General features: G+C 37.6%; 1 protein-coding gene across 3 annotated transcripts in view; it reads right to left on the bottom strand.

The window, feature by feature from the left end:
- Positions 1-17,425: 17,425 nt before the first annotated feature.
- Positions 17,426-23,679, bottom strand: part of LOC101850171 (transmembrane protein 181) — a 39,208-nt gene continuing 32,954 nt past the window's right edge. For all 3 annotated transcript variants that reach the window (XM_035969912.1, XM_005098834.3, XM_005098835.3), the window contains one exon: positions 17,426-22,240. In XM_035969912.1, the coding sequence (XP_035825805.1) occupies positions 22,165-22,240 (76 nt within the window). In that variant the 3' untranslated portion in view covers positions 17,426-22,164. The remainder of the gene's footprint in view (positions 22,241-23,679) is intronic.

Genomic DNA, 23,679 nt, shown 5'->3' with positions numbered 1-23,679 from the left:
TGGGAAAAATGAACTTGAAAATGAAAGCCTGAACCAGCTGCCTTGTGCAAGCTTAAAAGTGATCCTCGGCATTTGTGTCAGTATGGGAATAATGATTTCTATTTTGTTCATCTTTGACTGGGGGTATGTTTCCTTGCTAATGCTGTGTGTTTTTTGCATATTGTTTGTTGTGAATAGTGACCAGAAATATGTGCACAACTGTTGCAGAATCCGTGATGGTTTTTCTGCCAGCGATGTTGAAATAGCGCGGGAGTTAACTATTAGTGAGACCCCGGTGGTTGTCGATCTTTATGCAGACTCCGCTCTCCACTTTGGAATGAATGTTAAAGCCTCCGTGCTGGCCGCGGTTCCTCCGGGCTGTCCCCACTCTACAGGCTCCTTTTCTGTGGAGAAATTAAAATTGAAAGAGGGACTGTGTCAAAGTCAAAGTATACAGTGAGGAAATGTACAGGGGAGTCCTCTTTTTAGATGTTGTTGCTTGTGGTTTTTTTGCTAAGAGTTTATAAAATCTTTGAATGACTAGACCTACGTATTACTTACTGCTACATCTCTCTGTAAGGGTATTTTTCATAATTTCATTGAAACAAAATTTCCAGAAATGGTTGAGTTTCTATAGGTTGGTGATTATCACCTTTTGACATCTCGATAAAATGCTGTAGCCTTCTCTTCATGAAGATGCTTCAGTAATTAATTTGAATTCAAATGGCAGTAGTGGCGTTGGGGTCCTAGTAGTTAGGCTTTCAGATTTGCAGCCATAAGGTCGTGGGTTTAAATCCCTTCATGAACATGACGTTTGTTCCAGGGGAAAAGCCCTTTACTTGAATTTTCCTCACTTTACCCAGGTAGGAATGGGTATCCGGCTATAGATAGCGAAAGGCCTTGTCAGTTTGTTAGTGTTAGAGGGCTTGCAACCCACAGCATGCACTGTATACTTCCTGGGAAGCTGAGGATGTTTCTGAGTATTCAAGGGTCTACTTGGGGTAATAATGGTTGTAAAGTGCATAGAGCATGCTTTAGAGCTTGGATGTATCCTATATAAATGCAGTTGTAGTACATGCGTAGGTAACTTTCTCGCCATTTGTTAAAGTGGTAAAAGTAAAATACTCATTTGCATGTAATGATTAAGCCAAAAATGTTTCTATATTCGAGTAGAAGCTATATGCTAAACTGAGATACCAGCTGTAGTTGTGAAAATGGGAAGACTAAAATGCTCCCCATTCATGAAAGTCCACTTTCCACCGGTGTTACAATGAATTATGTTCCTTTTTTGTTGTTCCTTGCTGTGTAAGACAGCCATTTCCATGTGTTTTATTTTACTCGATTTCTGCGTATATTACATTTATATGCTAAAATTATCTTACCGACCATGTTTAAATGATTTTTGAAAGTATTTTGGGGTTTGAAGTACTGTACAGTGGAACTTGGTTTCAGTGAACTCAGGATTCAGCGAAAACTCAGATTCAACGAAAGGAGTCGATTTTTTAATTCATAAAAATCAATAAAAATAACTTTGATTCAACTAACACATAAATGAGCAAGCTCGGATTCAACGAAGTCGCTTGCAGGGTGAACTTCTCTATCCGACCAGTCAGGGACCTCCTTTCATACCAACACAGACGTTGTAATCACGCAACCATGTCTTATCATCTGTAGGGGTCGGATGGGCGGCCAGAACACATGTGACTGTGTGTCTGGGGGGATGGGAGGAGGGGGTAGGCCTACAAACAATCCGAACGTGGAACGTCAGTAGAGAAATAATCGGGACACTGTAATTAATTTTTTAAATCCCGGCTACTGATCAATATTACAATGATAAGCTATTCTTGACATAGAATAGATCTACGTAATAAATTGCATGCTGGACTGGAATTAAACGTTGCTGTATGCTAGGCTCTACACAGCAGCATAACTTGTTTGGTAAACAGTAAGTTATAGATGATAGATGATTCAGGTGTGTATTTGAACAAATCGGCTCTATTGCACGATGTGTGCTTGGTAGAATTCAGTGTATTTTCCTGGAATTTTCCAGTAATTATTTGGTATCAAAGAAACGAAAATGCCTCTCATTTGAAACCAAGCTACTTTTGATTGAGAAAATCGAATACATTATACATTACTTGCTCAGTGCCCATAATTATCTACACAAAAACCTCCTATTTGCCATCACGAACAAAGGAATTCAACGAAATTGAAGGCCAGGCCCGACGACTTCGTTGAATTCGAGCTTCACTGTACTAACACATGAGTACATGGTGTTGTGTTATCTTATGCAAAAGAGTTGAATGTTTCTGTCCAATGCCATGTAGTGATAAGTGTAGGTTTGCTGCTGTTACAGTAATGTTCCATAGAGTGTGTTGTCAATGTTAGGTCTCGGAGGGAGAAGGGTAGCTCTGATGTCATTAAGGGCTGTGCAGTGGAACATGTGATGATCCACAGTCTCATACTCATGCATAGTCACACTAGGGACACATTGGGGGAAGTTCCGGGTTTATTCTGTTCAGGTGGAAGTTGAGCTGTATATGTTATTTCTGTCTGACATCCTGCATTCCCAAGACATGTGATAAATGATAATTTTTATTATTATATATGTATGTGTATATTGTTGCCTGAGAAATTGGGCTGTGCCATCTTTTCCTTTTTCAAACTGATGCTGTCATTTGAAAGCTGTTTCATTTCCCATCATGCCACAGTTTAAATCTTTAGGATATATTCGTATGTGACAGAGCTAGGCTTATTTTAGGTTACAAACTGCGCGAAGTGCAAAACAGAGAAATATTCTCTAAACAGGCTGTAATTAGTTTTGCGGACATTTTGAGGAAATATTTCAAATGAAATGATAAATGCTCTGGAAAAGAAAATGAGCTTTCTCAAGTAATTCCATTGTCTTTTTGTTTAGATGGTAAATTTACCATATCAAAACTTGCAAATGTTTGGATGGCTAGGCATTTTTTTGCTGCTTCATAGGTTATGAACAGAGTTAAGTCTTTTGAGTTGCTTTTCTTCACACTACCTTATCAAATATTTTTACAGCTTTACCGTACTCCCTTTACCTTGAACTTTCTGTTATTCCTCTTACCTTCTTCAAATAACATAGACGTACTGTCGCCTCAGCATGTTTTGGGATTTAACGTGTCTTGAAGCCTGCTGTAGGCTGAGACCCAAAACTCAACAGGGGTCTTGAGAACCTGCGGCCAACAGCAGCTTTCACATTAGTAATTTAGTTAGAGTTTAGAGACTGGGATTTCCATTTTAAGATGAACAAGAAGAAGACTTGTCTTGAAAACTAAAGAATGACTTGTGGGCGGTATAACTGAAACTGGGAGAGCATGCCCGTGCTTCTCCAAACTCGAATGAGACATGTGTATCGGCCGCCTCACAGTGAGCCGCAAGTCTATTGAAACATGTAAATTTTTCAGAAGGAGGGTGGGCATCATAAGGTTTTTAAGCTATGATTACCCGTTACACTTTTTTGACTCTGATTTTGGATCTTTGAGATTAAAATTAAATAAAATGTGTGTGTGTGCCTGGAGAAAGGTCCCAGTTGTCAAAAAAATTGTATTGAAATAAGAGAATATTCTTGTCGCAAATTTAATGCTGAACATGCTGATTTTAAAAAATGTTCAAATATTTTGTGAACAGGGTGTAAAAAAGTTTCGAGATAAAAGTAATTTCTAGCACATTTTTAACCTTTGGTGAAGTACAACATGTTGCAAAAATGACTAGATCTAATAAAGAATATTTAGTCTTAAAATATCATTAAATCTTGTGTTTTCTGATGGAACAAATTTTTTTACCAACTATGACTTTTTGGCCTTTCCACCCCGTTGCTCTGATATATTGATATATATAGCTTTGCCGACCATTAGGACCGTTCTCCAGACACACACACAAATATTGGAAGGCATTGTGCATCGTTGTTTTACTACTCACTAGTGAACAAGTCTATGATGGGTTGGAGTGAATTGAAGGGGGGGGGGGGGGGGGTTCACCATAGCCACTGTGAGCCACAAATGGTTTGAGGATGAGAGAGGGTGCGAGAGAATGGGGAGCTGTTGGAAGTGGGGGGGGGGGGGGGAATGAGGAGCTGTTGGAAGTCCATGAGAGACACGCCACCCTGTTTCTGATCTTGGGACGGTGTGTGTTGTTCGTAGAGGTACTTTCAAAATGTCGTCTGTCCTGCTCGCTTTCATACTATGTGGGCGGTTGCCGGGGTACTTTGATGTGGTTTGCTCCTTCTTTCCTATCAAACATCTATCATCCTTATCTCTCATCCTTCTTTTTTTTATGTATGTAACTCTCTACTACGACAAGATGACAACATGGCTGGAAGTAGCAAGAACGACAGACACCATTGCTGCAGCGCAGGACAGGGTGAAGTGGAGGTCCATGTTCGCCCACGCCAGTTGGCAAGGCACCGGGTGATGATGATGACTCTCTACTTCACCTCCAACCTCGATAGTTATATATATATGACCTAATTAAATTGTTTTCCAAGTGCCATAACTCTTACTAAAAGTAAACTTCAACTTTCATGCTAAGTCTTTCATGCTGTATATGTGTGCCCACTGAATGTTTGGACTATTGAATGGATAGCCCCACTGGTACTTCTTTCCTTGTCCTCTGTTTTCTGTTCTTTTTTTCTGTTCTTTTTTTTTTTTTTTTTTAGCAATACATGTACATTGTACAGGTGTAACTGTTATCTGTCATTATGTTGATTTGCTCCCCTTTATAATTCAAAACTGAAAATTCAAATGTGAAATTTTACTGAAAAACATTGATTAAAGGCACAAAATATGTAATTTTTCGGTTACCATGGACTCTCAAGCTATTGAAGTTAACTTTGGTGGCCATTTTCTCGCTAATTTTACTTCTGACTCCAGGCGACCTCCACCTCCTTACTTCAATCACAATATCTCGACTTCTACTCAGATAGGTAAAAGTTGTTTTTTTTATCAATAGCAAGGTAAATGATCAGGCTTTAAGATTATTGTAATCCATATGCCCAAAAATTGACAAGCACCTGATTCCTTTGCGTCGTGACACAATTGACAAGTGCTTGATTCCGCCGTGTGGTTACACTTTTTAAAACTGATAGCTCAAGTTAAGGAATCTGGTTAAAAGATTAACCAGCATACTAAGAAAAGAATTTGAATTCAAATTACTGAAGGGAGTGTTACAATGATATATGGTTCATTTTATTGAAACGATGGAATGCATGTTTTATTTTGTTGTTGTGAAATTTTGGTGCGATATCATGTTTCGTATACAGTGGTGTCCGCTTAACCTGAACTCTGGTGGTTTACCGGTGCTTTGGAGTGGTTTGCTCCTTCTTTCCAATCAAGTGTATCTTTCTTATCTCTCCTCTTTTTTTTTCATTGCATGTTCACTCTGATCTTCGCCACTTTTATGACCTTTTTATTGCAAGTGCCATAAAACTCACAAAAACAATAAAACAAAACTGAACACGATCATCCGAAAACAGCGGTAAACTTATAGGAAGTCAAGTAAAATGCCATCCATGATTTTTGTCTTCTATTTGAGCAACCTCGGTAAAAAAAAAACCTGGCTAAACGAAAATGATTCCGGCAGTTCTGTAGATTTCAGTTTCATCACTGGAGACTGAAGGATTTTACTATGTACAAGCACCGTAGACTGAAGGTTTTGGGGCTTTTTCAAAATTATATAAAATCTGAATCATTTAACCAACTGCCTCAAAGGGGGGACATTTCTCGTTCTAATGCACAGTAGAATTGTATGTAAATGGGCTTATCCGACAATGTCATGCTCTTAACTGTGCCTGAACGACAACAGGGAACTGCTGTTTTTTCTTTCCTAATCCTTACTATTGTCATTTTCCTCTTACTTCTTTTGTATGTTTGTCACACTCTTGTGACCCGTTATTTACAGGGCGCCTTGATAGTCGAAGCAGACTTTGTGCTGTTGAAGCTAGAGAAATAAGCAGAGTAAGTCTGATTGCCTGTAAGGACTTCTCTGTTGACATCCACCCCTTGGCGCTCATATGACCTTATGCAGTTGCGAGCGCCGTAAAACCTCTACTAAAACAAACGAACAAACTTTTGGTGGCAACAAACTTCTGCCCATATTGTTATATATGCTTCTGTGGTGAGAGCTGTAGTTCCAGCATTAGACCTGGGCTGGGTCTGGGTGTCAGTAACTTGGAGAGACTCGCGGGGCTCTATGATGATTGGAGAAGTGGCTGTAATGCTGTTGTCTGCACTGGACTTAGTGCCATTAAGCTTCACAGATTGCAGGGGGTCTGTGGTGCTAGGAGTTGAAGAGGTGGCTGAAATGCTGGTGCCAGAGTTGAATTGGGTGCCATTAGTCTGCACAGATTGTTGGGAGTCAGTGATTAGAGTTGGGTCTGTTGAGCTTGTGCTACAACTTGACAGGGCACCAGAGGCTTGCTTAGGATCTGAGTTTGAGACTGCTGCTGAATTTGAAGACAAATACTTTTGGTATGTGTCATATGATCTTCCAACAGCTTTGATCATGGCTTTTTAGGATTTCATAGTCAACTGCAGTCTTTTTGGGGGAGCAAAGGAAAGCCTTTGTCATGGCAAGGGCTTCAAAATTGAACTGTGTCAGCCTTGTTCTGTCAACTTCAATGATGTCACTCATGATATTAAAGCTCCCCTCCACTATTGGGCCACTGAATATGGACATGAGAGCTTTATTAACAAGTTTTGTCTGGACTGGATATTTTGGAGATGAATCGTTTTTCCTCATCTTGAAAATTGGGGTCCGCCAACTGGAATCAAGTCTAATACTAAAGTCTTCATCTGTGCTGTCAGTGTCTATATTGGTGACATCCTACAGTGAAGGCCAGTCTGTGTTGAACACGAATGAAAAGAATAATTTGTGTACAGAACTTCTACTTCACTCACCAGCCGCTCCTTGCTTAGAAAAGGGTAGGAAGCTATGAGGGTGTTGACATGCTCTTCGGGGAAATTCTGTGCATGCTGCGTTAACAGCCGCGGGTCTACTATACAAAATGCTCTTATGAACTCTGACCTCCTCAGTCGCTGTTTCAACTGTGTGATCAGAGTATCACTGACTTCCTTTGCTTTTGTATTAGCTGATGTTGACTCTGTCGTCCGCCTTTTCCCATGCCGCGTTCCGCACTCTGGCAATGTGTTCCTTTTATGTGTTGTAAAGAGTGTGTGAAACTAGCAAGAGCTTGGTTTGCATCTTGTCCATTTGTTGTCCTAGCTTGAAATATGCTGAGGACAGTGTCAGTATGATAGAGTATGGTGTTGAACAATTTCATAAAGTAAGTGAAATTGAGATCGTCAAGAAGATCTGAGGCCAAAAGCTTCTCTTGCAGTGACCGAGTCCCACGCTTCAGATGATTCCATCTCACGAAAACATTCTAAAAGACTGTCCTTGTTCTCATATACACTGCTGACCAGTCTTGACTGGAAATTCCGTCTTGTCGGACATGGACCAGGCAATCGTCTCTCGGAAACTTCCCTCAGAGCATCCGACTTTTCGGAGAGACTGAAAAGAACGACGAAAAACCGGAAAATTGTTGAAAAGAAGAGCCTGACATCTGGAATGTGCTTTGTTATTGTTGCAAGACAAGGTTTGTCTGATGTGCATAACAGTGGACAAAATGTGCCTCTGGGAAATGTTCTTTCATCAGAGTTTGAACACCACTTGTAGATCCACTCATCACAGATGCTCCATCATATGTTTGAGCTATTAACCTACACTTTTCGCCCACACCTGGTCTATGAAGCTCTTCTGTCAGCACTGTCGTGAGTCCCCGTGCTGATCTGTCTGTGACATTAACAAACAGCAGTTTGAATTTCCATTTCCTTTCTTTCCTCAGGAATTTATGTCCCTTCTTCTTTTTTGCTCTCTGTGTTTTAACAACATGTGCGTTCATTTGGCTAATACTAATAACCGATAAAGTTCTGTTTTTGAGCTTTTTGCATGTGCTTAGAACTTCTTCATGGTTGACAAGGTTACTAGTTTTTGCAGTTATAGACATGTGACAATACCTACAAACTACAAATAGCTTTTCCATCGGGCGACGGTCTCAACCATGGAAACTGAGTTTCCGGCTCTTTTTGTACTTTCTTCCACTTTCATTTGATGATTTCCATTTTCATTTTGAAGCCAGTTTCATGTTTCGCATTCCAATCAAGTGAATTGAGAACAAGAAGCCAAAACAAAATGACTATCAAAAGAATAGAGAAAAGAATCCACACTAGGACTAAAGTAAACACTAGATAGAAAGGGAAGGAAGCTGCTACAGGAACAGGAAAAAGAAAAAGGTTTTGGTCAGCAGCCAACTTGGCATTAAAATGACCTATGACCTGTAGTAATTAAGCCAAATTTTAATTATGTCATTCCTATTAACCATGCAGATGGAGGAAGTCAAAGAAAAAAAGAGTTGTAAATCTAGCTACATGTTTTATTGTGAGAAAGAAGCATTCTGTCTTTAGAGAAGAAAAAAAAATTAAAATGGGCTCTCCATTTTTTGGTCCCAAAATAACAAAAATCCCAAACTCCCTAAAAAAATTTCAAATGCCAAACACTTTTTAAAAAAGTCAAATTTGAGGAGTTTGGGAGGAAGAACCCCAAGTCTGGCAACCCTGATTTGAAGTTAATATCTCTGTTGTTGGAATTCACTTAGGCCTAGAATCCAAAAATATTTCTGCTACAAATTTGAAAAAGCGCTTACAAACGAATAGCGTATCGAAGGGAACAAAAACTCAATATGTGTTATGAGTTAAGCGGACTCTACTGTATTTGATTTTTAAGCACAATACATGTATATACATCATGTTTAACCTTATCCTTCTTGTGTTTGTTGTTTGATGATTTTTTAATGCTTGTTTTAAAAAGTAACTGGATTTCGTTTTATTTGGTTGCATTTTTGTAAATATATTACTTCAACAAGTTTTGACTTCTCATGAAATATTTGTATAAAAATGTTGAAAATGACTTCAGACCAAATACAGTGGAAACTTGATATAACAGGGATGGTGGGAGTAGAGAAAATGTCCTGTTATATCCGATCCCTGTTAAATCAGAAATGCAAGGAAAGTAAGCATTTGTGGACTAATCCAGCTGTAGTTATTCATGGGTAGTTTCCTTTGCCACAAGTACCCACGAATAGGGGTTTTGGCACCAACTTTCTCCTTGCCTCCTTAAACCACATCAGAAGAGCTTGGTCCACAGCATCTGCATCGGGTAGTCTCATCTTCTTTCGATCCAGAGCAAACTTTCCATTTGAGTAAGCTGCCACTATCTTCTCTCTATCCTTGATAATGGTGTGAATCGACCCTAGTGGAATGTCGAATTGACGATAAATCTCTGCCAGGTGAGCTTGCTTTTTGTCAACAGCCTGGGTTATTTCGTATTTTTTGTCAATTGAAAGGCATTTTCTCTTGCCCTTGACATCGTTGGTGACACATTACGCATGTGTGTTGCTAGGTTTCGGGCTAGATGGAGGTCTGCAGCACACCGCAGCCCTCTCTCGCTTCACACGCTGCGTGTGCTTGCAGTGGCATGGCTTGTGTGGGCTTGCTCCATCTTTGCGTTACTCTCTCTCTCTCTCTCTCTCTCTCTCTCTTACTTTTTACACATTGTAACGAGCCTTTGTCCCTGCTATAACCGGTTGGGCTGCGATGAGGCCCTGTTATTGCCGATAACTTTTAATAGAGATAAAGAGTAGGAAAAAACGGGGATTTTAAAAATCCCTGTTATTATCGGATCCCTGTTATTACTGGGCCTGTTATATATGGTTTCCACTGTAAATGAACATGAGGTGAAATTTATAATAAATCTACAAAATGTATACCATACAGATTATTTGAAACTATTGCTTCATTTACTCTATTTAATAATGAACGTTCTTTTTATTAATGTAGATGTTTTATGCCTCCATTGACATAGTTTTGGTAATTTAGGGGGCAGGCTTCAATGTTACCTGTCGGGGGCCAATCTGAGCTGAGAGGGGTACACAGTCCCTGCAAAAAGACTTACGGTACTCGATGAAAATTCTCCCCGCTTGGAAATCGAACTCAGGCATCAGTGTGTTCTCTTTGTTTGGTCCCAATGTTTTCAAAGATTTCACAAAAGGCAGTGACTGAAGGAAAATATGTTTTTTTCTCCCTACCAACTGAAAATGTTTAATGTGCCCACGTGCTCATATGACCTTATGCTGCTGGGACCGCTGTAAAATACTTACCAAAACCCCCCCCTGACCTTGACCTACGGTACTGTTACTAAGAATAACATACAAAGAAAAGGAGGGGGAGAGATGTGAAGGATGATAGACATTTGTTAAAAAAAAGAAGCTACAAACCACACCAGAGCACTCACCAACCACCCGCCCAAGCAAGCGCAAAAAAGGTATAACTTAAATGTGACAAGTAGAGAGTTGGACCTCTTTATGTGCTTTTAAATCATCCAGTATACAGGATACTGAATAAAATTGTAACCTTAAACATCACAGCTACCAGCTTCATTGTCTGCTGGGGTAAAATAAAATTATATTGCAGTCGAAATGATCTAATACAGCCACCCTTTTTTGAAGAGAAAAATTGTTGTCTCTTTTTTTTTGGGGGGGGGGGGGGAGGTGGAGAGTGGAAAGTAACTGTTTGTACAGATATTGTCTTGTTTAGTTTTAGTACTAGTACGAGTTTTACGGCACTTGCAACACAATAACGTCATACACGTGCCGAAGAATAGATTATGTGTTACAAGAGACTAACATACACTCATACACAAAAAAGAAGGAGAGATAAGTACAGATTGTGATAGGAAAGAAGGAGAGCAAAACGCACCAGAGCACCCGCCAACCACTCCACTGATTGTCTTGAAGAGGTGGCTGATTGAGCAAGTTTGAGTTTTAAAAAAGTTTTAGTAGAGGTTTTATGGCGCTCGCAACTGCATAAGGTTATATGAGCGCCAGAAGATTAGAGCTGTTACAAGAGAGTAATTAAACAATTAAAAAGATGCAGGGGAGATAAGGACGATAGATGTTTGATAGGAAAGAAGAAACAAACCACACCAGAGCACCCGCCAGCCACCCACAAGTTTGAGTTAAACTGTAGTTGTAAGTGTAACGCATGAAGTTACATAAAGTTAAAGCAAACTGTTGAACATGGATACACTATATAAATTAAGTGTAAGAATAAAATTTAATGAGAAACAACAACCCTGGCTAGATTTAATCCGTCTTTTTTTATTGTGTACATGGAATTACACTGTACAGACTCCAAGACAAAACAAGACCAAGTGTAACCTCCTGAGCTCAGGTAGGACACACATATTTTCAAAACCATAATAAATAATAATAATAATAATAATAATAATAATAATGAGGACAGCACTCCAAAAGGGAAAGAGATCACATTACAAATTAATGAGCTAAGAAGCAATCATCACCAAAATCACATCACTAGTTACGAAAATATTTGTTACGAGAACACTCACTTTCATTTGCACTTACACCACAGTTCACACTCTCCACACTCCTGTCATCCCCTGAATGTAACAGCCCTTGCAGGCGGTTGGTAGGCTAGGTGCTTCTGGTAGACTGTTCTTCTTTCTCTACCTACCCTGTTCTGTTTGTCTTTCTTGTTTTTCCTGCACTAAAGGCCTAAGACTGTTCTTGTGTCAAGGAGCTTTCTTTTTTAACTGAAAGTTAAAGGAGCCTTTCCCAAGAACAAAAATTATTGCACTTTAAAAAACACAAATGGTTTTACATCCCTGTCACCAACATAATGTACTAGAAGGCAGGCAATTTCAATCCTATCAAGTGTCGAACAGGGTCATGTGGTATAACTATAACCTCCAGTGAAAAGACAGGGGGATATATATTGATAAAACATCTTTGCTAGGTGGGAATCAAACTCTTTACAAATATTAGATCCTTTGCATGTGTAAGGTGGAGAACCTAACCATTACACCGCAGACATTTAATGCCTAAAAAGAGTGTCAGAGAGAGATAAACAGGGATGTACAAGTTAATAGGCCCATAACTCAGTCTTACAGTTTACAGAGAAGAGGTAAAAATATAAATCTATTGTAAGTTCATGGTACAGTACTATAAAGGTTCAAAGCCCCTAAAAGATTCATCATCATTATCATCATTAAGAACTTCTTAAAAAAGCAGGACCCCCTAATACCGTGTCTACCTCCATGATACAACTGAGCCAAATGGGTGGAAGGAGAGTCTAGAAATCTCTCCAAACAACCCAAATTCAAGAACACCCTGTTGAGGATTCAATGCAAGGTCATCCACACTGTGTTCCAAGTAGATGTAAACTGAGGTAATACTACTAGCACACCCTGTTGTAAGTTCATAAACATCAGCAGGATGTCCCATGAGTCAGAGTGGCTGGGACAATTCCAGTTTTGAGTGACAAAACAAACCTAACAATGTTTTAACAACCCATGCAAATATAATATCTGAAAACAAGAAACAAATTTTTGAAGTCTTACTGCACAACCAACTGATATAAATTATATATATATATATATATATATAGATCCAAGCCTAATAATAATATAATAATCTATCCAAACCGGGGTCTGCAAAGTAAAATGAGAAAAGTAAAAATAACTTCTTTAACGAAATAAATCAAGTCTTCTAAAGGCGACGATACATTCATTACCCTGCCCACAACCTGTAAACTTGCAGAAATCAGATCATCATCCAGACAGCTCACGAATTAGCTTCATGTGAATAAATTAGAATAAATACATTTATAACTATAACATTTTAAAATCCGTCTGAGATGCGAGTCTGATAACATAATAACACATCGAAAATTGTTTTAAAAGAAATGCTTTTGGTGTGGTTGATTAGAGAGCAAAAACAACCCTGAAAGATTTTAAGAAAGGATGGGATAAATAAAAAGAAAATCAAGCAAAAAAACAGAAACAGATTTTTCAGTTTGTGCTGAGGAGTATAAATAAGAAAAGCTCACTAGCTTTCTACTTTATACCATTATAAATGCGAGATGAAAATTATATCAACCTGCTCTTTTCATTTCTTTCAGATTGGCCATGTTTGATTTAATTGAACTCCACTGTATCTGAACTTAAAATGAAATGCATGACTCAAGTGATAGAGACATAAATAAAAACAAACAATGGACAAGTAACGGGTGAAGCAGGACGAAAAGTTATCTGACGTACCCTCCGACTTCCATCCGCCCAATACGACAAAAAAGCGGTGAAAACTGAGAGGACAAAAATATAATTATAATAATAATGCTTTGGCTTTCCGTTAAAAAAAATTAAAAAATCTATAAAGTTTGGGCAACTCTTCTTCCGTGTTTGTACAAGTAAAACACCCTACCTGACATGATGTCACACAAACAAGTCATTTCAAAGGCAAACCACTGGGCCCAACAGTAAGAGTAAGAGAAGAGAAAAAGACAAATAGAGTATAGAGGGGAGAGATGAAAAACCCAGGAGTAGCCTACACCAAGAGTTGCACCTCATGTTTTAGTTTTAGTAGAAGTTTTACGGCGCTCGCAACTCCATAAGGTCATATGAGTGCCAGACGATTAGAGGTGTTACAAGAGAGTAACAAACATAAAAAAGAAGAAGGGAAAACAAAAATGATAGATATTAGATCGGAAAGAAGGACCAAACCACACCACAGCACCCACCAACCGCCCGCACCTCATGTTTATGCTCATCTGAGAGTGGACACTCACAAGAGGTATTCTACCACTACACAAAATATGCATGCCACAGATTGTAAATGTTTCTTTAAAAATTTTTAGTAAGAGTTTTACTGCACTTGCAAAACAATAAGGTCATATAAATGCAGAAGATTCGACTAATTAGAGGAGTAACATGAGAGTAACAAACACAAAAAAAGAAAGGAGGAAAGATAACGAGAATAGATGTTTGATAAGAAAGAAGAAGCAAACCACACCAGAGCACCTGCCAACCACCTGCTGAATACTTCACATCCCCACCAACACAACGGAGATTGTATCAAAAGCCAGCTGTTTTTTCACCCTGCAGTGTCAGAGCAAACCCTGGTAGAGTGGGGTATAGGCTAACACAGCATACACTTTTCAGTAAAATGATCAGAATGAGAAGAAAAGAAAAAAGTGAAAAGAGTACAAGTTTAGCACGTCTTAGACAACAACGAAGTCACAGATCCCTCTCTCAGTGTCCACAGATCTTTGCTAACAACCAACAGTCTCATCAATTTATACAAAAAGGTAACCCCCCCCCAAATTATTTATTTGCACAATAGCAAGAAATATTAGAAGAAGTGGCATTTAACAACAGATAAAAACCAGGAGAAAGAAATGCTGAGTAAGCAGTTTGCAACACATTCCCCAGACATAAGCCAAGCCCATAACAGAGTAATGCACAGTACAGTCAGACCTGCACATGTACTAATGGCCACCTGTAAACGACAATCACCTGTACAGCTACAAACAAGTACCTTCCACATTCCCTCATCAAATCTTGAGTTTCTTCTTTATAATGTGAGGCATCGTGGTGAAACCAGGCGCTCGTCAAAATATTGAAAGGGAAGAAAACAGCATTTTTCTTCCCACTTGGCAATTTTTATTGAAATTTTTGTTTTTTGGCTTCACACCTTATATACATGTACATTTAAAAACAAATTCTTGTGTGGATTTTACAGAAAAGCGTAGATTAATGGCACTAAAAAAGTAAATTTACAGTTTCCATGGATCCTCCAGCTTTGGAATTCACCAAACTTTGGCGGCCATTTGCTCGCTAGTTTTACATCCGAAACCAGGTGAAACCCACCTCCTTCAATCCAAAATATCTCCACTTCTATTGAAGATAGATGGGTTGTTTTTTCAGCGAAAACAAGACAAATGAACAAGCTTTAAGGAGATACCAATAACCCCCTATGCCAAAAAATTGACGAGCGCCTGATTCTACGACGTCGTTACACATATATTATATTATTCATGACATCGTCCAAGACGTCCACCTGTCTAAGACAACCATGTTTGTCCTCAACAATGGGTGGGCGTCTTGGACAATTTTGACTATACATGTTCTTGCAAACGTAACTCACCTACAAATATCTTTACCTATAGACTCATAAGACCAAATCTTAAACTATGATCTCTAAAAGCCCTATGAAAAGTATGAATAAAAAAAAACACATAAAAAACCACCCACTATGCACCATGGGCCCATATAAAGTCAGAATCGTTTTAGTTTAATTAAATTGTTGCTGGAAAAGTGAACACCTCCTCCACCCCCAGCCCAACGCACACACCTTCTTCAACACATCTCTGCATTAAATATATATACAAACAAGTGAAAATAATAAAGCAATGAATATAATGAATGTATACAGTATACAAAAAGAATCCAAAGTTAAACTTTTTCACAGGGCTGATTGTTTCGATTTCAACCCATTTCAAGCAGTTGCTAGTCATAAAGATTAGATCAACACTGCTAGTGTTATGCAGGAGATTGAAAAATTATATAGAAACAGGACATAAGTAAAAAAAAACACAACTGAGTACACATGTAAACTTTTAACAAATTGATTTTTTTAAAAAAGAAGAATAAAATCATTTTAAAAAATTGATTATCATGTGGAGTGGATTTCATAGTTTATCGCATTTACTTTATGTATATCACATCACAAAAGTATTGCTCAAGTAAGACAAGAGAAAGAAGCAAACAAACAAGGCATTGAAAGCCTTCAGAACAGACAATACTTTTGTAACATGGAGAGGGGGGGGGGGGGGACCTCGATCATGGAGGCTTCCTGGTCAACATAGAAGAACGCTTCAACGTCAACAACAATAGAATGTGCACATACCTTTAAAATATATCATGTGTGTGTGAGTCTGCATGTGTGTGTTAGTTTGTGTGTATGTGAATGCAAGTGCGTGTATGCATGCATGTGTAGGCAATATCTTTAACCTGAGCAGGGCATACTTATATGGTCCCTTAAATCATCAGCACACATTACAATTTACACCACTCATGAAAGTAATCGCTACAGATTACACAACCAATCTAAAATACAAGTTCCGAGGGTTAAAAAAAGTGTGACATGCATATAAACGTGACATAAAACAGAAAATCAGAGGAACCTAGAGATAATGCAGATTTGAAAAAAAAAAGAAGAAAATTTCAATGCAGTCTGTATCCAACAAAAACATGATATAAATGCTCTTCAACATGTCTGCTTACCCCAAAAAACCCATAACAAAAACGAGCAAAAAAAAAAAAAAAAAAAAAAAAAAAAAAAAAAAACCAACCTGTCCCATCGCTCCTGTCCCTCAATTTCACCTAATCCAGTCCCAACAAACTTTTTGGGGTAACACAAACACAGAATCTGATGATTAGCAAAAATGATTGAATGACTTTGTTGTGAAATCTTGCAGTTTTCTTGTTCTCTAATCACTATATTTACAAAGGATACCAAAATGAGGTATATTGAATAAAACCATAAATGTATATATAGAACTCATTGGATTGGAACTTAGTTAAACAAGGGAACAAGCATAAAACAGTTTTGAATGTTTAAATTTCGAGATAAAAAACTGAGGATAAATAACTGCTCAAGTCTGACATTTATGCATCTGTATCAAATATTAATTAACACCAGCTGCTTTTTAATGACTTTTTTTCAGTTCGCAAAATCCTCCAACAGACTCTAAAATATTGTGGCAGTTTTGAGCTTATCCATTATAAAAGCTAAAAGTAGAAGAGCATCTTTTTCACAAATTGGATGGAGAAATATATATATATATAAATATGAATACGTCATGAGACTGAGACAATTTATTTGCAAATTAATAGCTTTGTGTCATCACATCACAATATTATAATTGTTTAAGAAAACTTTGTTCAAAAAGAGATCAAACCACTCCGACAACTGATTGGAATGTTCCATACATGATGAAAAGTCAAACATCTCTGCACTAGGATTACCAATCGTCTTCATCTAAAAAAAAAATTGTGCGTAGAAAGTCAATCACTCATTCAAAGCAAAAAAAACAAACAAACAACCCCAAACAAACTCCAAATACTCACATACATCTTGCTGAGGTTACAATAACCAAACTTATCACATTTCCTATCATATTTTGAAAATGAAGTATATGAAGACAGGAATGTTCCCTTCTAAAGGCATCACATAGACATTGAAAAATTTTGAATCTTTCTAGACTATGAACGTAAAAGAAAGACAAGGTGATGTCAAGAACATCATCCCGATCGTTCATCAATGTCATATGTCAGAATATGAGGTTTTCAGGAAAAGTAAAAATTTAGTTTTAATTCGAGCAGAACATTATGTCAAAACAATATATTTAATTTGTCTGAATTCTTCATTATCTTAAGAAGGGGAATGAGACACGGATCAATAGATGCGCCATGTCAAATTCTACAATATACTCGATTTTCATTTTTTTCTCAACATTTTGACAGACCAGACCATCAATGATTTATTTAGCCTATAGAGGCACCAGCCATCCATGTCCAGGTGCTGTTTTAGCCTAATTTGACCCTAATTTTCCAGGCAACAATATTAAATGACGTTGACAGTAGAAAGGTAACAACAACTGTCATTCAAACAAAAAACTCAATAGGAAACAAGCAATACTTTTTGGTCTCAGCGTTCACAAGATTTCAACTTGGCACTAGGTCAGCAACAAAAAAAAAGAAAGAAGGGACAGAAAGAAGAAATGGTACAAAAAGTAAATATCACTTACTGGCCAGGTCACTCTACAACAATGCGTCACACAAAATATGATGAGCTAAAGGCAAAGGAACTCAAACGGTCATGAGATAACAGTCAAACCTGCTCTAGCGACCACCTATCCAAGACAATTGCCTGTAAAAATAAACATTTCCAACCTTGCATTTGTGTAAAAGGGACATCTGTCTAAGATGACCACTTTTCACCTCAACTATGGATTGTCGTCTAGGACAGATTTGACTGTATAAATTTTAAAAAATTTAAATATCTATTTACAGAAAGCTATGGACCTATGACAACGTATAGTTTAAAAGAGTGAAAGTGTTTATTTCTTGTCATATATACCTCCCTGAAGGCTTATACGACTTCAGGATAACTCGCTTGCTCATCCAAAGTCACTATTTTGGTCCCTCAGTGGACATACACCGATGCAGCTTCTTAGGCTCATACCAGTAACATTAACATATTAATAATATTCTGACTCTGCTGATTTCTAAACACCCATTTGCAGGGGGGTAAACTGAGGAAAATAAGGTAAACTATTTTTTCTAAGGATACAACATTCTACTACTTCTAGCCGACACGGCCCGGAATCCAATTCACAACTTTTTTTTATTACAAGCCATATTGCTCTTCTAAGTCAGAAACATATTATATACATAGAGCTCTAGGTAACACAAAATTATAATAATGGAACAAACAAAATCTTTGAAGTAAAACAAAAGGAGGATAAAAAAATATTTGTGCAATACAAGCATGCATTGCACATAAAACTGTCAAAGGATTTTAACAAAAACTTATGTTTTTCTTCCAGGTCATAAAACAAAACACAAAACCCAAAAATGCGTTGTCACCTAGAAATGTTACCAAACCATATATACGGTACATATTCTCTTTTGAACCTTAAAGTGGAAAAGTGTCACTGCCTTACAAACCATCCTTTTATTTTACATCATGGCTCCAACATTGACACTCCTTTAATCAAATTTTCTCTTGGATGACAATATAAAGCTGATTATTTTTGTGACACAGAAAAGTAATCCAGAAGAAGGCAAAAGACGAAAAAATCAGTGGAGTACATTAAAGATCCCGGAATGTAGAGATGGAAATATGATAAAAAATTATAAAGACAAAAAAAAGTGTCGTTCCAATTTGTGAAATATTATTGAATATTGGGGACAAAAATACCACTGATACCACAGCAGTTTTCCTTTAGTTGTGAGTGTGAACCTGTGAACAGCGAAGCTCACACTTTGGTTGTTAGAGAACAACCATTTTTTTAAAATTAAAAATTTCTGGAAAAGTACCTCGTTTATCTCTATTCTATGCAGATCCATTTAAATGAAGCAACACAGATAGAACTCATTTTCAAAAAACGTTTAGAACCAAAACTAAAAGTAAAGACAAACAAAGAAAAAATGGTTAATCCATGTGCTCATCAACAGAAAATTCTCACAAACAAGAAGCTAGGGAACAACTCAGGGAAAAAGCAGCTTTGCATGCATGAACAACACTATATTTCTGCATGTATCAGCTCGCCCGAAATGTACAGAAGATGTGTTTTTAAAAAAGAACCAACAAAACAATCCCACCCTCCCACTCAAAAAAACAACAACAAAAAACAAAACAAGAACACAATATTGATGACTTAGATCTTTTAAAATTCACTTCAAGTCAAGCAGCATTTTTATTGTTTCATTTAGCAAACAGTAGTGCCCGCTACTCTACTGTCAAGAAGACCAAAATAAGAAAGCTAATTGCTTTCACTCTCATCAAACAATCTACAGTCGGGCATGGATAACTTGTGCATTTCAGGAACTGATAAATGTGAGACATTGCAGTAAAACCAGGCGCTCGTCAAAATAATGAAATTGAAGATACTGGTATTTTTCCGCGTTTGGATAATTTTAATCAAGTCTTTGCTTTTTGGCTCAACACTTTTTATGTCAATTTAAAAACACATTTCTGCATGGATTTTACTGAAAAACATTGATTAAAGGCACACAAGATGTACATTTTCAGGTTCTAAGCACTCTCAAAGCTATGTAATTCACCAAACTTTGGCGCCCATTTTCTCACCAATTTTACCTCCTTCAATAGCAAATATCTCGACTTCCATTTCAAGAAAGACGGAGATTTTTTTATTGAAAGATAGACGAATGAACAAGCTTTTAGATGATACCAATAACTCCACACGCCCAAAAATTGACGAGCACCTGATCCCACCGCGTCATGACACAAATGCATTTGACATATCCATAATTCTGACTAAAAGATTACCAAAAATTATGAGAAATCAGTTGGGGAATGGAAAATTGTACTACCTATTCTTCATGATTTCGAGTTTCCTGCAATTGTGTTATCTGCGCGTAACTGTACCTGTACTTTCTACAAACTGCCCCCCCCCCCCCCCCAACCACTTTAACAGAACAAGTGTGATGGGAACAATGGTACTGATTCTTAGTGGGAATGAAAAACATGGTATAGTAAATAGTTATTGTATCTTATACTTATAAAGCAAGTATGTAAAATGTAGAAATATCAAGAGAAAAAACCCCCCAAACATCACAAGAGCATGGCCAAGGAGCTGACATGGATATCACTCAGCTATAAAACATCACTACTTACACCTCTTATTGCACGAAAAAGTTGGCACAGCCCATTCATGGTCTCAGAACAACTTCAATGACCTACACTGCTGTAAGCTGACAAAACGCCTTTTCAAAAAAAATTCACAGCAGTTTTGAGATAAAGACGCCTTTTGTCCCCATAACCATTAAAAAATAGCGTTCTTCTGAAATCTGAATTCTTATTTATTAAAAAACTAATCTGTTTCACTTTGATTTTTTAAAACATAAGTAGGGTAGCTGACCACGCTTTCGATTTAACAAATGTTTAAAAACTTGGCGCCAAAATGAAAAAAAAAGAAGGCATTTTGTCAGTTTACAGCAAAACAATTTGTTGATGCTATCATCAAACCATTATCATTAGTAGAGGGTTTTACGGCGCTCGTAACTGCATAAGGACATATGAGCACAATTAAACCAAAATAACTTAATATTATGCATACTACTACCACATTATGTATTCATTGAACCAATATCAACAGGTTGACAATGATATACATTAGACAATTCAGACGCCATGTTCATAGTAAGCCGAGAATGTTTCTGAGTGTTTTAGGGTCTGCTGGAGTAATAATAGTTATAAAGTGCATAGAGCATGCTGTAATAGAATGAATATGCCCTGTGTAAATGCAATTATCATAATCATTAACACAGTATCTTGATTTAAACGATACTCTGCAAAGTGAAACAACTAATAAAACTTCTGTTGTTTTAAAAAAACAAACAAACATGATGGGCAACATAAAAACTAAGGAAAATACTGAAAAATGAAAGGGGAGCAATGGACCTAATCTTATAATAGCCGTTTAAACTTTCTGTATATATATTTGAACTTTCTAATAAACCTCGTATTCTGCAAAATTTCTTTAATACATCAACTATTTCTGATGCACAATAGTTTCAGCTTCATACCAAAACAATGTAGCCTATCAGCTTGCTTGCATGCCAATTTGATCATTTCATATGTTCATGTAAGCAAACTTTAAATACCCCCAAAAAACTTCCAAAGTTAAAACATTAAAACAAATTTTTGTTTTGCTTCAACAAGTGCACATGTAGATCTACTGGAATCCGGTAGTAATAAGGAAAAAATTTTTTTTAAAAAGTTTTGGACCTTATCCCTCAATTTAGACATGGGTTTTCAAAGACAGCTCAAGCCATCTGCTGTATAGAAAAGCACTTACCTAGAGAGCAAATGAAAGTCATGACTGAGGGATTCAGTGATGTTTAACAAACTGTTACTTCTAAAGGAAAATTTCTAATACTCTGTAGCACTTTCAGTGAATATCTTTACCTGGGGATTGAATGGTATATCAATATAAACATTACTCTTCAAGAAAAGCCTTACATACTCTGGTAAACATTCAACCCTGCAACCCTAGTCACTTTTCTAAGTGCCACCCTCGGACAGGATGTGTTCACTAACACAGTGTGCACATGACCCAACATGTCAAAATCTTGAGCCAGGACATCATTCAAAACTGAAACTCTTAAGTTAGAGAACAAAAAATACTCGCGGGGGAGGGTGTGTGTGTCTTCCCTAGTAAAGACTATGAGGCATGTGAATAAAAGATTTCGTCTTTGATGAAGTCACATCATTGGCACTAACCATGATCCTTGTCTCTCCCAAAACACATCAATAGTGAAGCACACAGTCTCCTCCAACACACGACTCAGCTCTGACACAGCAGCATGGAAGGCATGCAACGCACACAAACACACACACACAACATCATACACACTTGTGTCCAACAACAGCAGAGTAACAGAAGAACACATACACACAGACACATCCAACTCGCATATCGAGGATGTCCACTACCGGAAGGTTTCCTCGTCGCTGTCCAGTAAATTATTGCGAGTTCTAGTGAGAGTGGTCTCCTCTGTGTCAGATCTGAAGAAGAAAAAACAAAAAAAACCAGGGTTGTACTTAGGGCTCAGTATCAATAACACACCTTCAACAAACAAAACAAATGTTCTGGAGTCTAATCAGAAAAAGACATTACGCATCAGTTTGTCTTCTTTCATTCAGAAAAGAGACGTTCACTGATACAATAACAGTCATATCGTGCAAGGATAAAGGAAGAAAAATAGACAGAAACAAGGCTGTGAAATAAAAGAAGAAAGCCTTACCAATTACATCCTGCAACAACCTACCATTAAGCATCACTGCAGCGCAAAATATGAATGCACATCACACCACCACACTTACACACACTAGCCATTTGAAAGCATACATGATCATCAACAATTGATTTTTTTTCCTCTCTCACATTAGCCACATCACCATGTACATAACATGAGCTAAGAGTACGATTATGGAATACAAAGGTGAATACAAATCTTTTTTTTTTAAAGATTGTCTGGAAGGCATAACTGGCAATTTAATCTTTTAAACTATCCCTCCTCTGTTCTTCTCCATCTCTCTTTCCCTAACACCAAATGACTACTACAGAGTCAATGTGCTTTCCTTCAATTCGAACAATCAGGTAGTTGGATAGTACCACGGATAGGTCTTAAACTACTCCTCTTTTGTTTCTGACTGTCTTGCTTTCTACCAGTGCTAAACAGTTGTTATCGAGTGGATGCGCTTCCACTTTCTCACATTCAAACAAAAAGACTTTTATAGTGGTAAAAATGACACAGTTCCTGTTGGAGTAAGAACGACAGATTTCTGTGTCTTCCACAAACTTATTTCAGAGAGGGTAGGCTTTCTGCTACACTGAAAATTTGTATCTCCAGGTTAAGAAGGTGCAGTGCATGGTGCCAAATTACTTTTCCAATTTTCATGTGATAATGTACAACACAGATGCCAGAAAACAAATATGTCACGACGCGGTGGAAACAGGCACTCATCAACTTTTGTGCATGTGGAATTATTGGTATAATCATAAAGCTTGTTCAGTTGCCTTGCTATCTGTCCAAAAAAAATACCCATCTATCTTGAATAGAAGTTGAGATATTTGAGATTGAAGAAGGTTGGGTTGCCTGGTTTCAAAGGTAGAATTAGCAAGAAAATGGCCGCCAAAGTCTAATTATTTCCATAGCTTGATAGTCCATGAAAACTGAAAACTTACATTATTTGCGTCTTTAATCAACATTTTTCAGTAAAATCCACCCAGAAGTGTGTTCTTAATTGGATAACATTGGTGTAAAGCCAAAAAATAGAAATTCAATAAAAACTGCCAATCTGGCAGGGAAATGCTAGTTTCTTCAATTTCACTATTTTGACGAGCGCCTGATTTCACCATGCTGCCTCACAAATGTTGTAATATGAGGGACCATGCTGGAGCTGGCCTACCATCTCCCACTCCAGCTTTGAAATTTGTATAA

Source organism: Aplysia californica, unplaced genomic scaffold, assembly GCF_000002075.1.
Source record: "Aplysia californica isolate F4 #8 unplaced genomic scaffold, AplCal3.0 scaffold00194, whole genome shotgun sequence".
NCBI lineage: Eukaryota > Metazoa > Mollusca > Gastropoda > Aplysiida > Aplysiidae > Aplysia > Aplysia californica.
The sequence above is the reverse complement of the archived record's forward strand: the minus strand, read 5'-3'. Positions and strand labels throughout refer to the sequence as shown.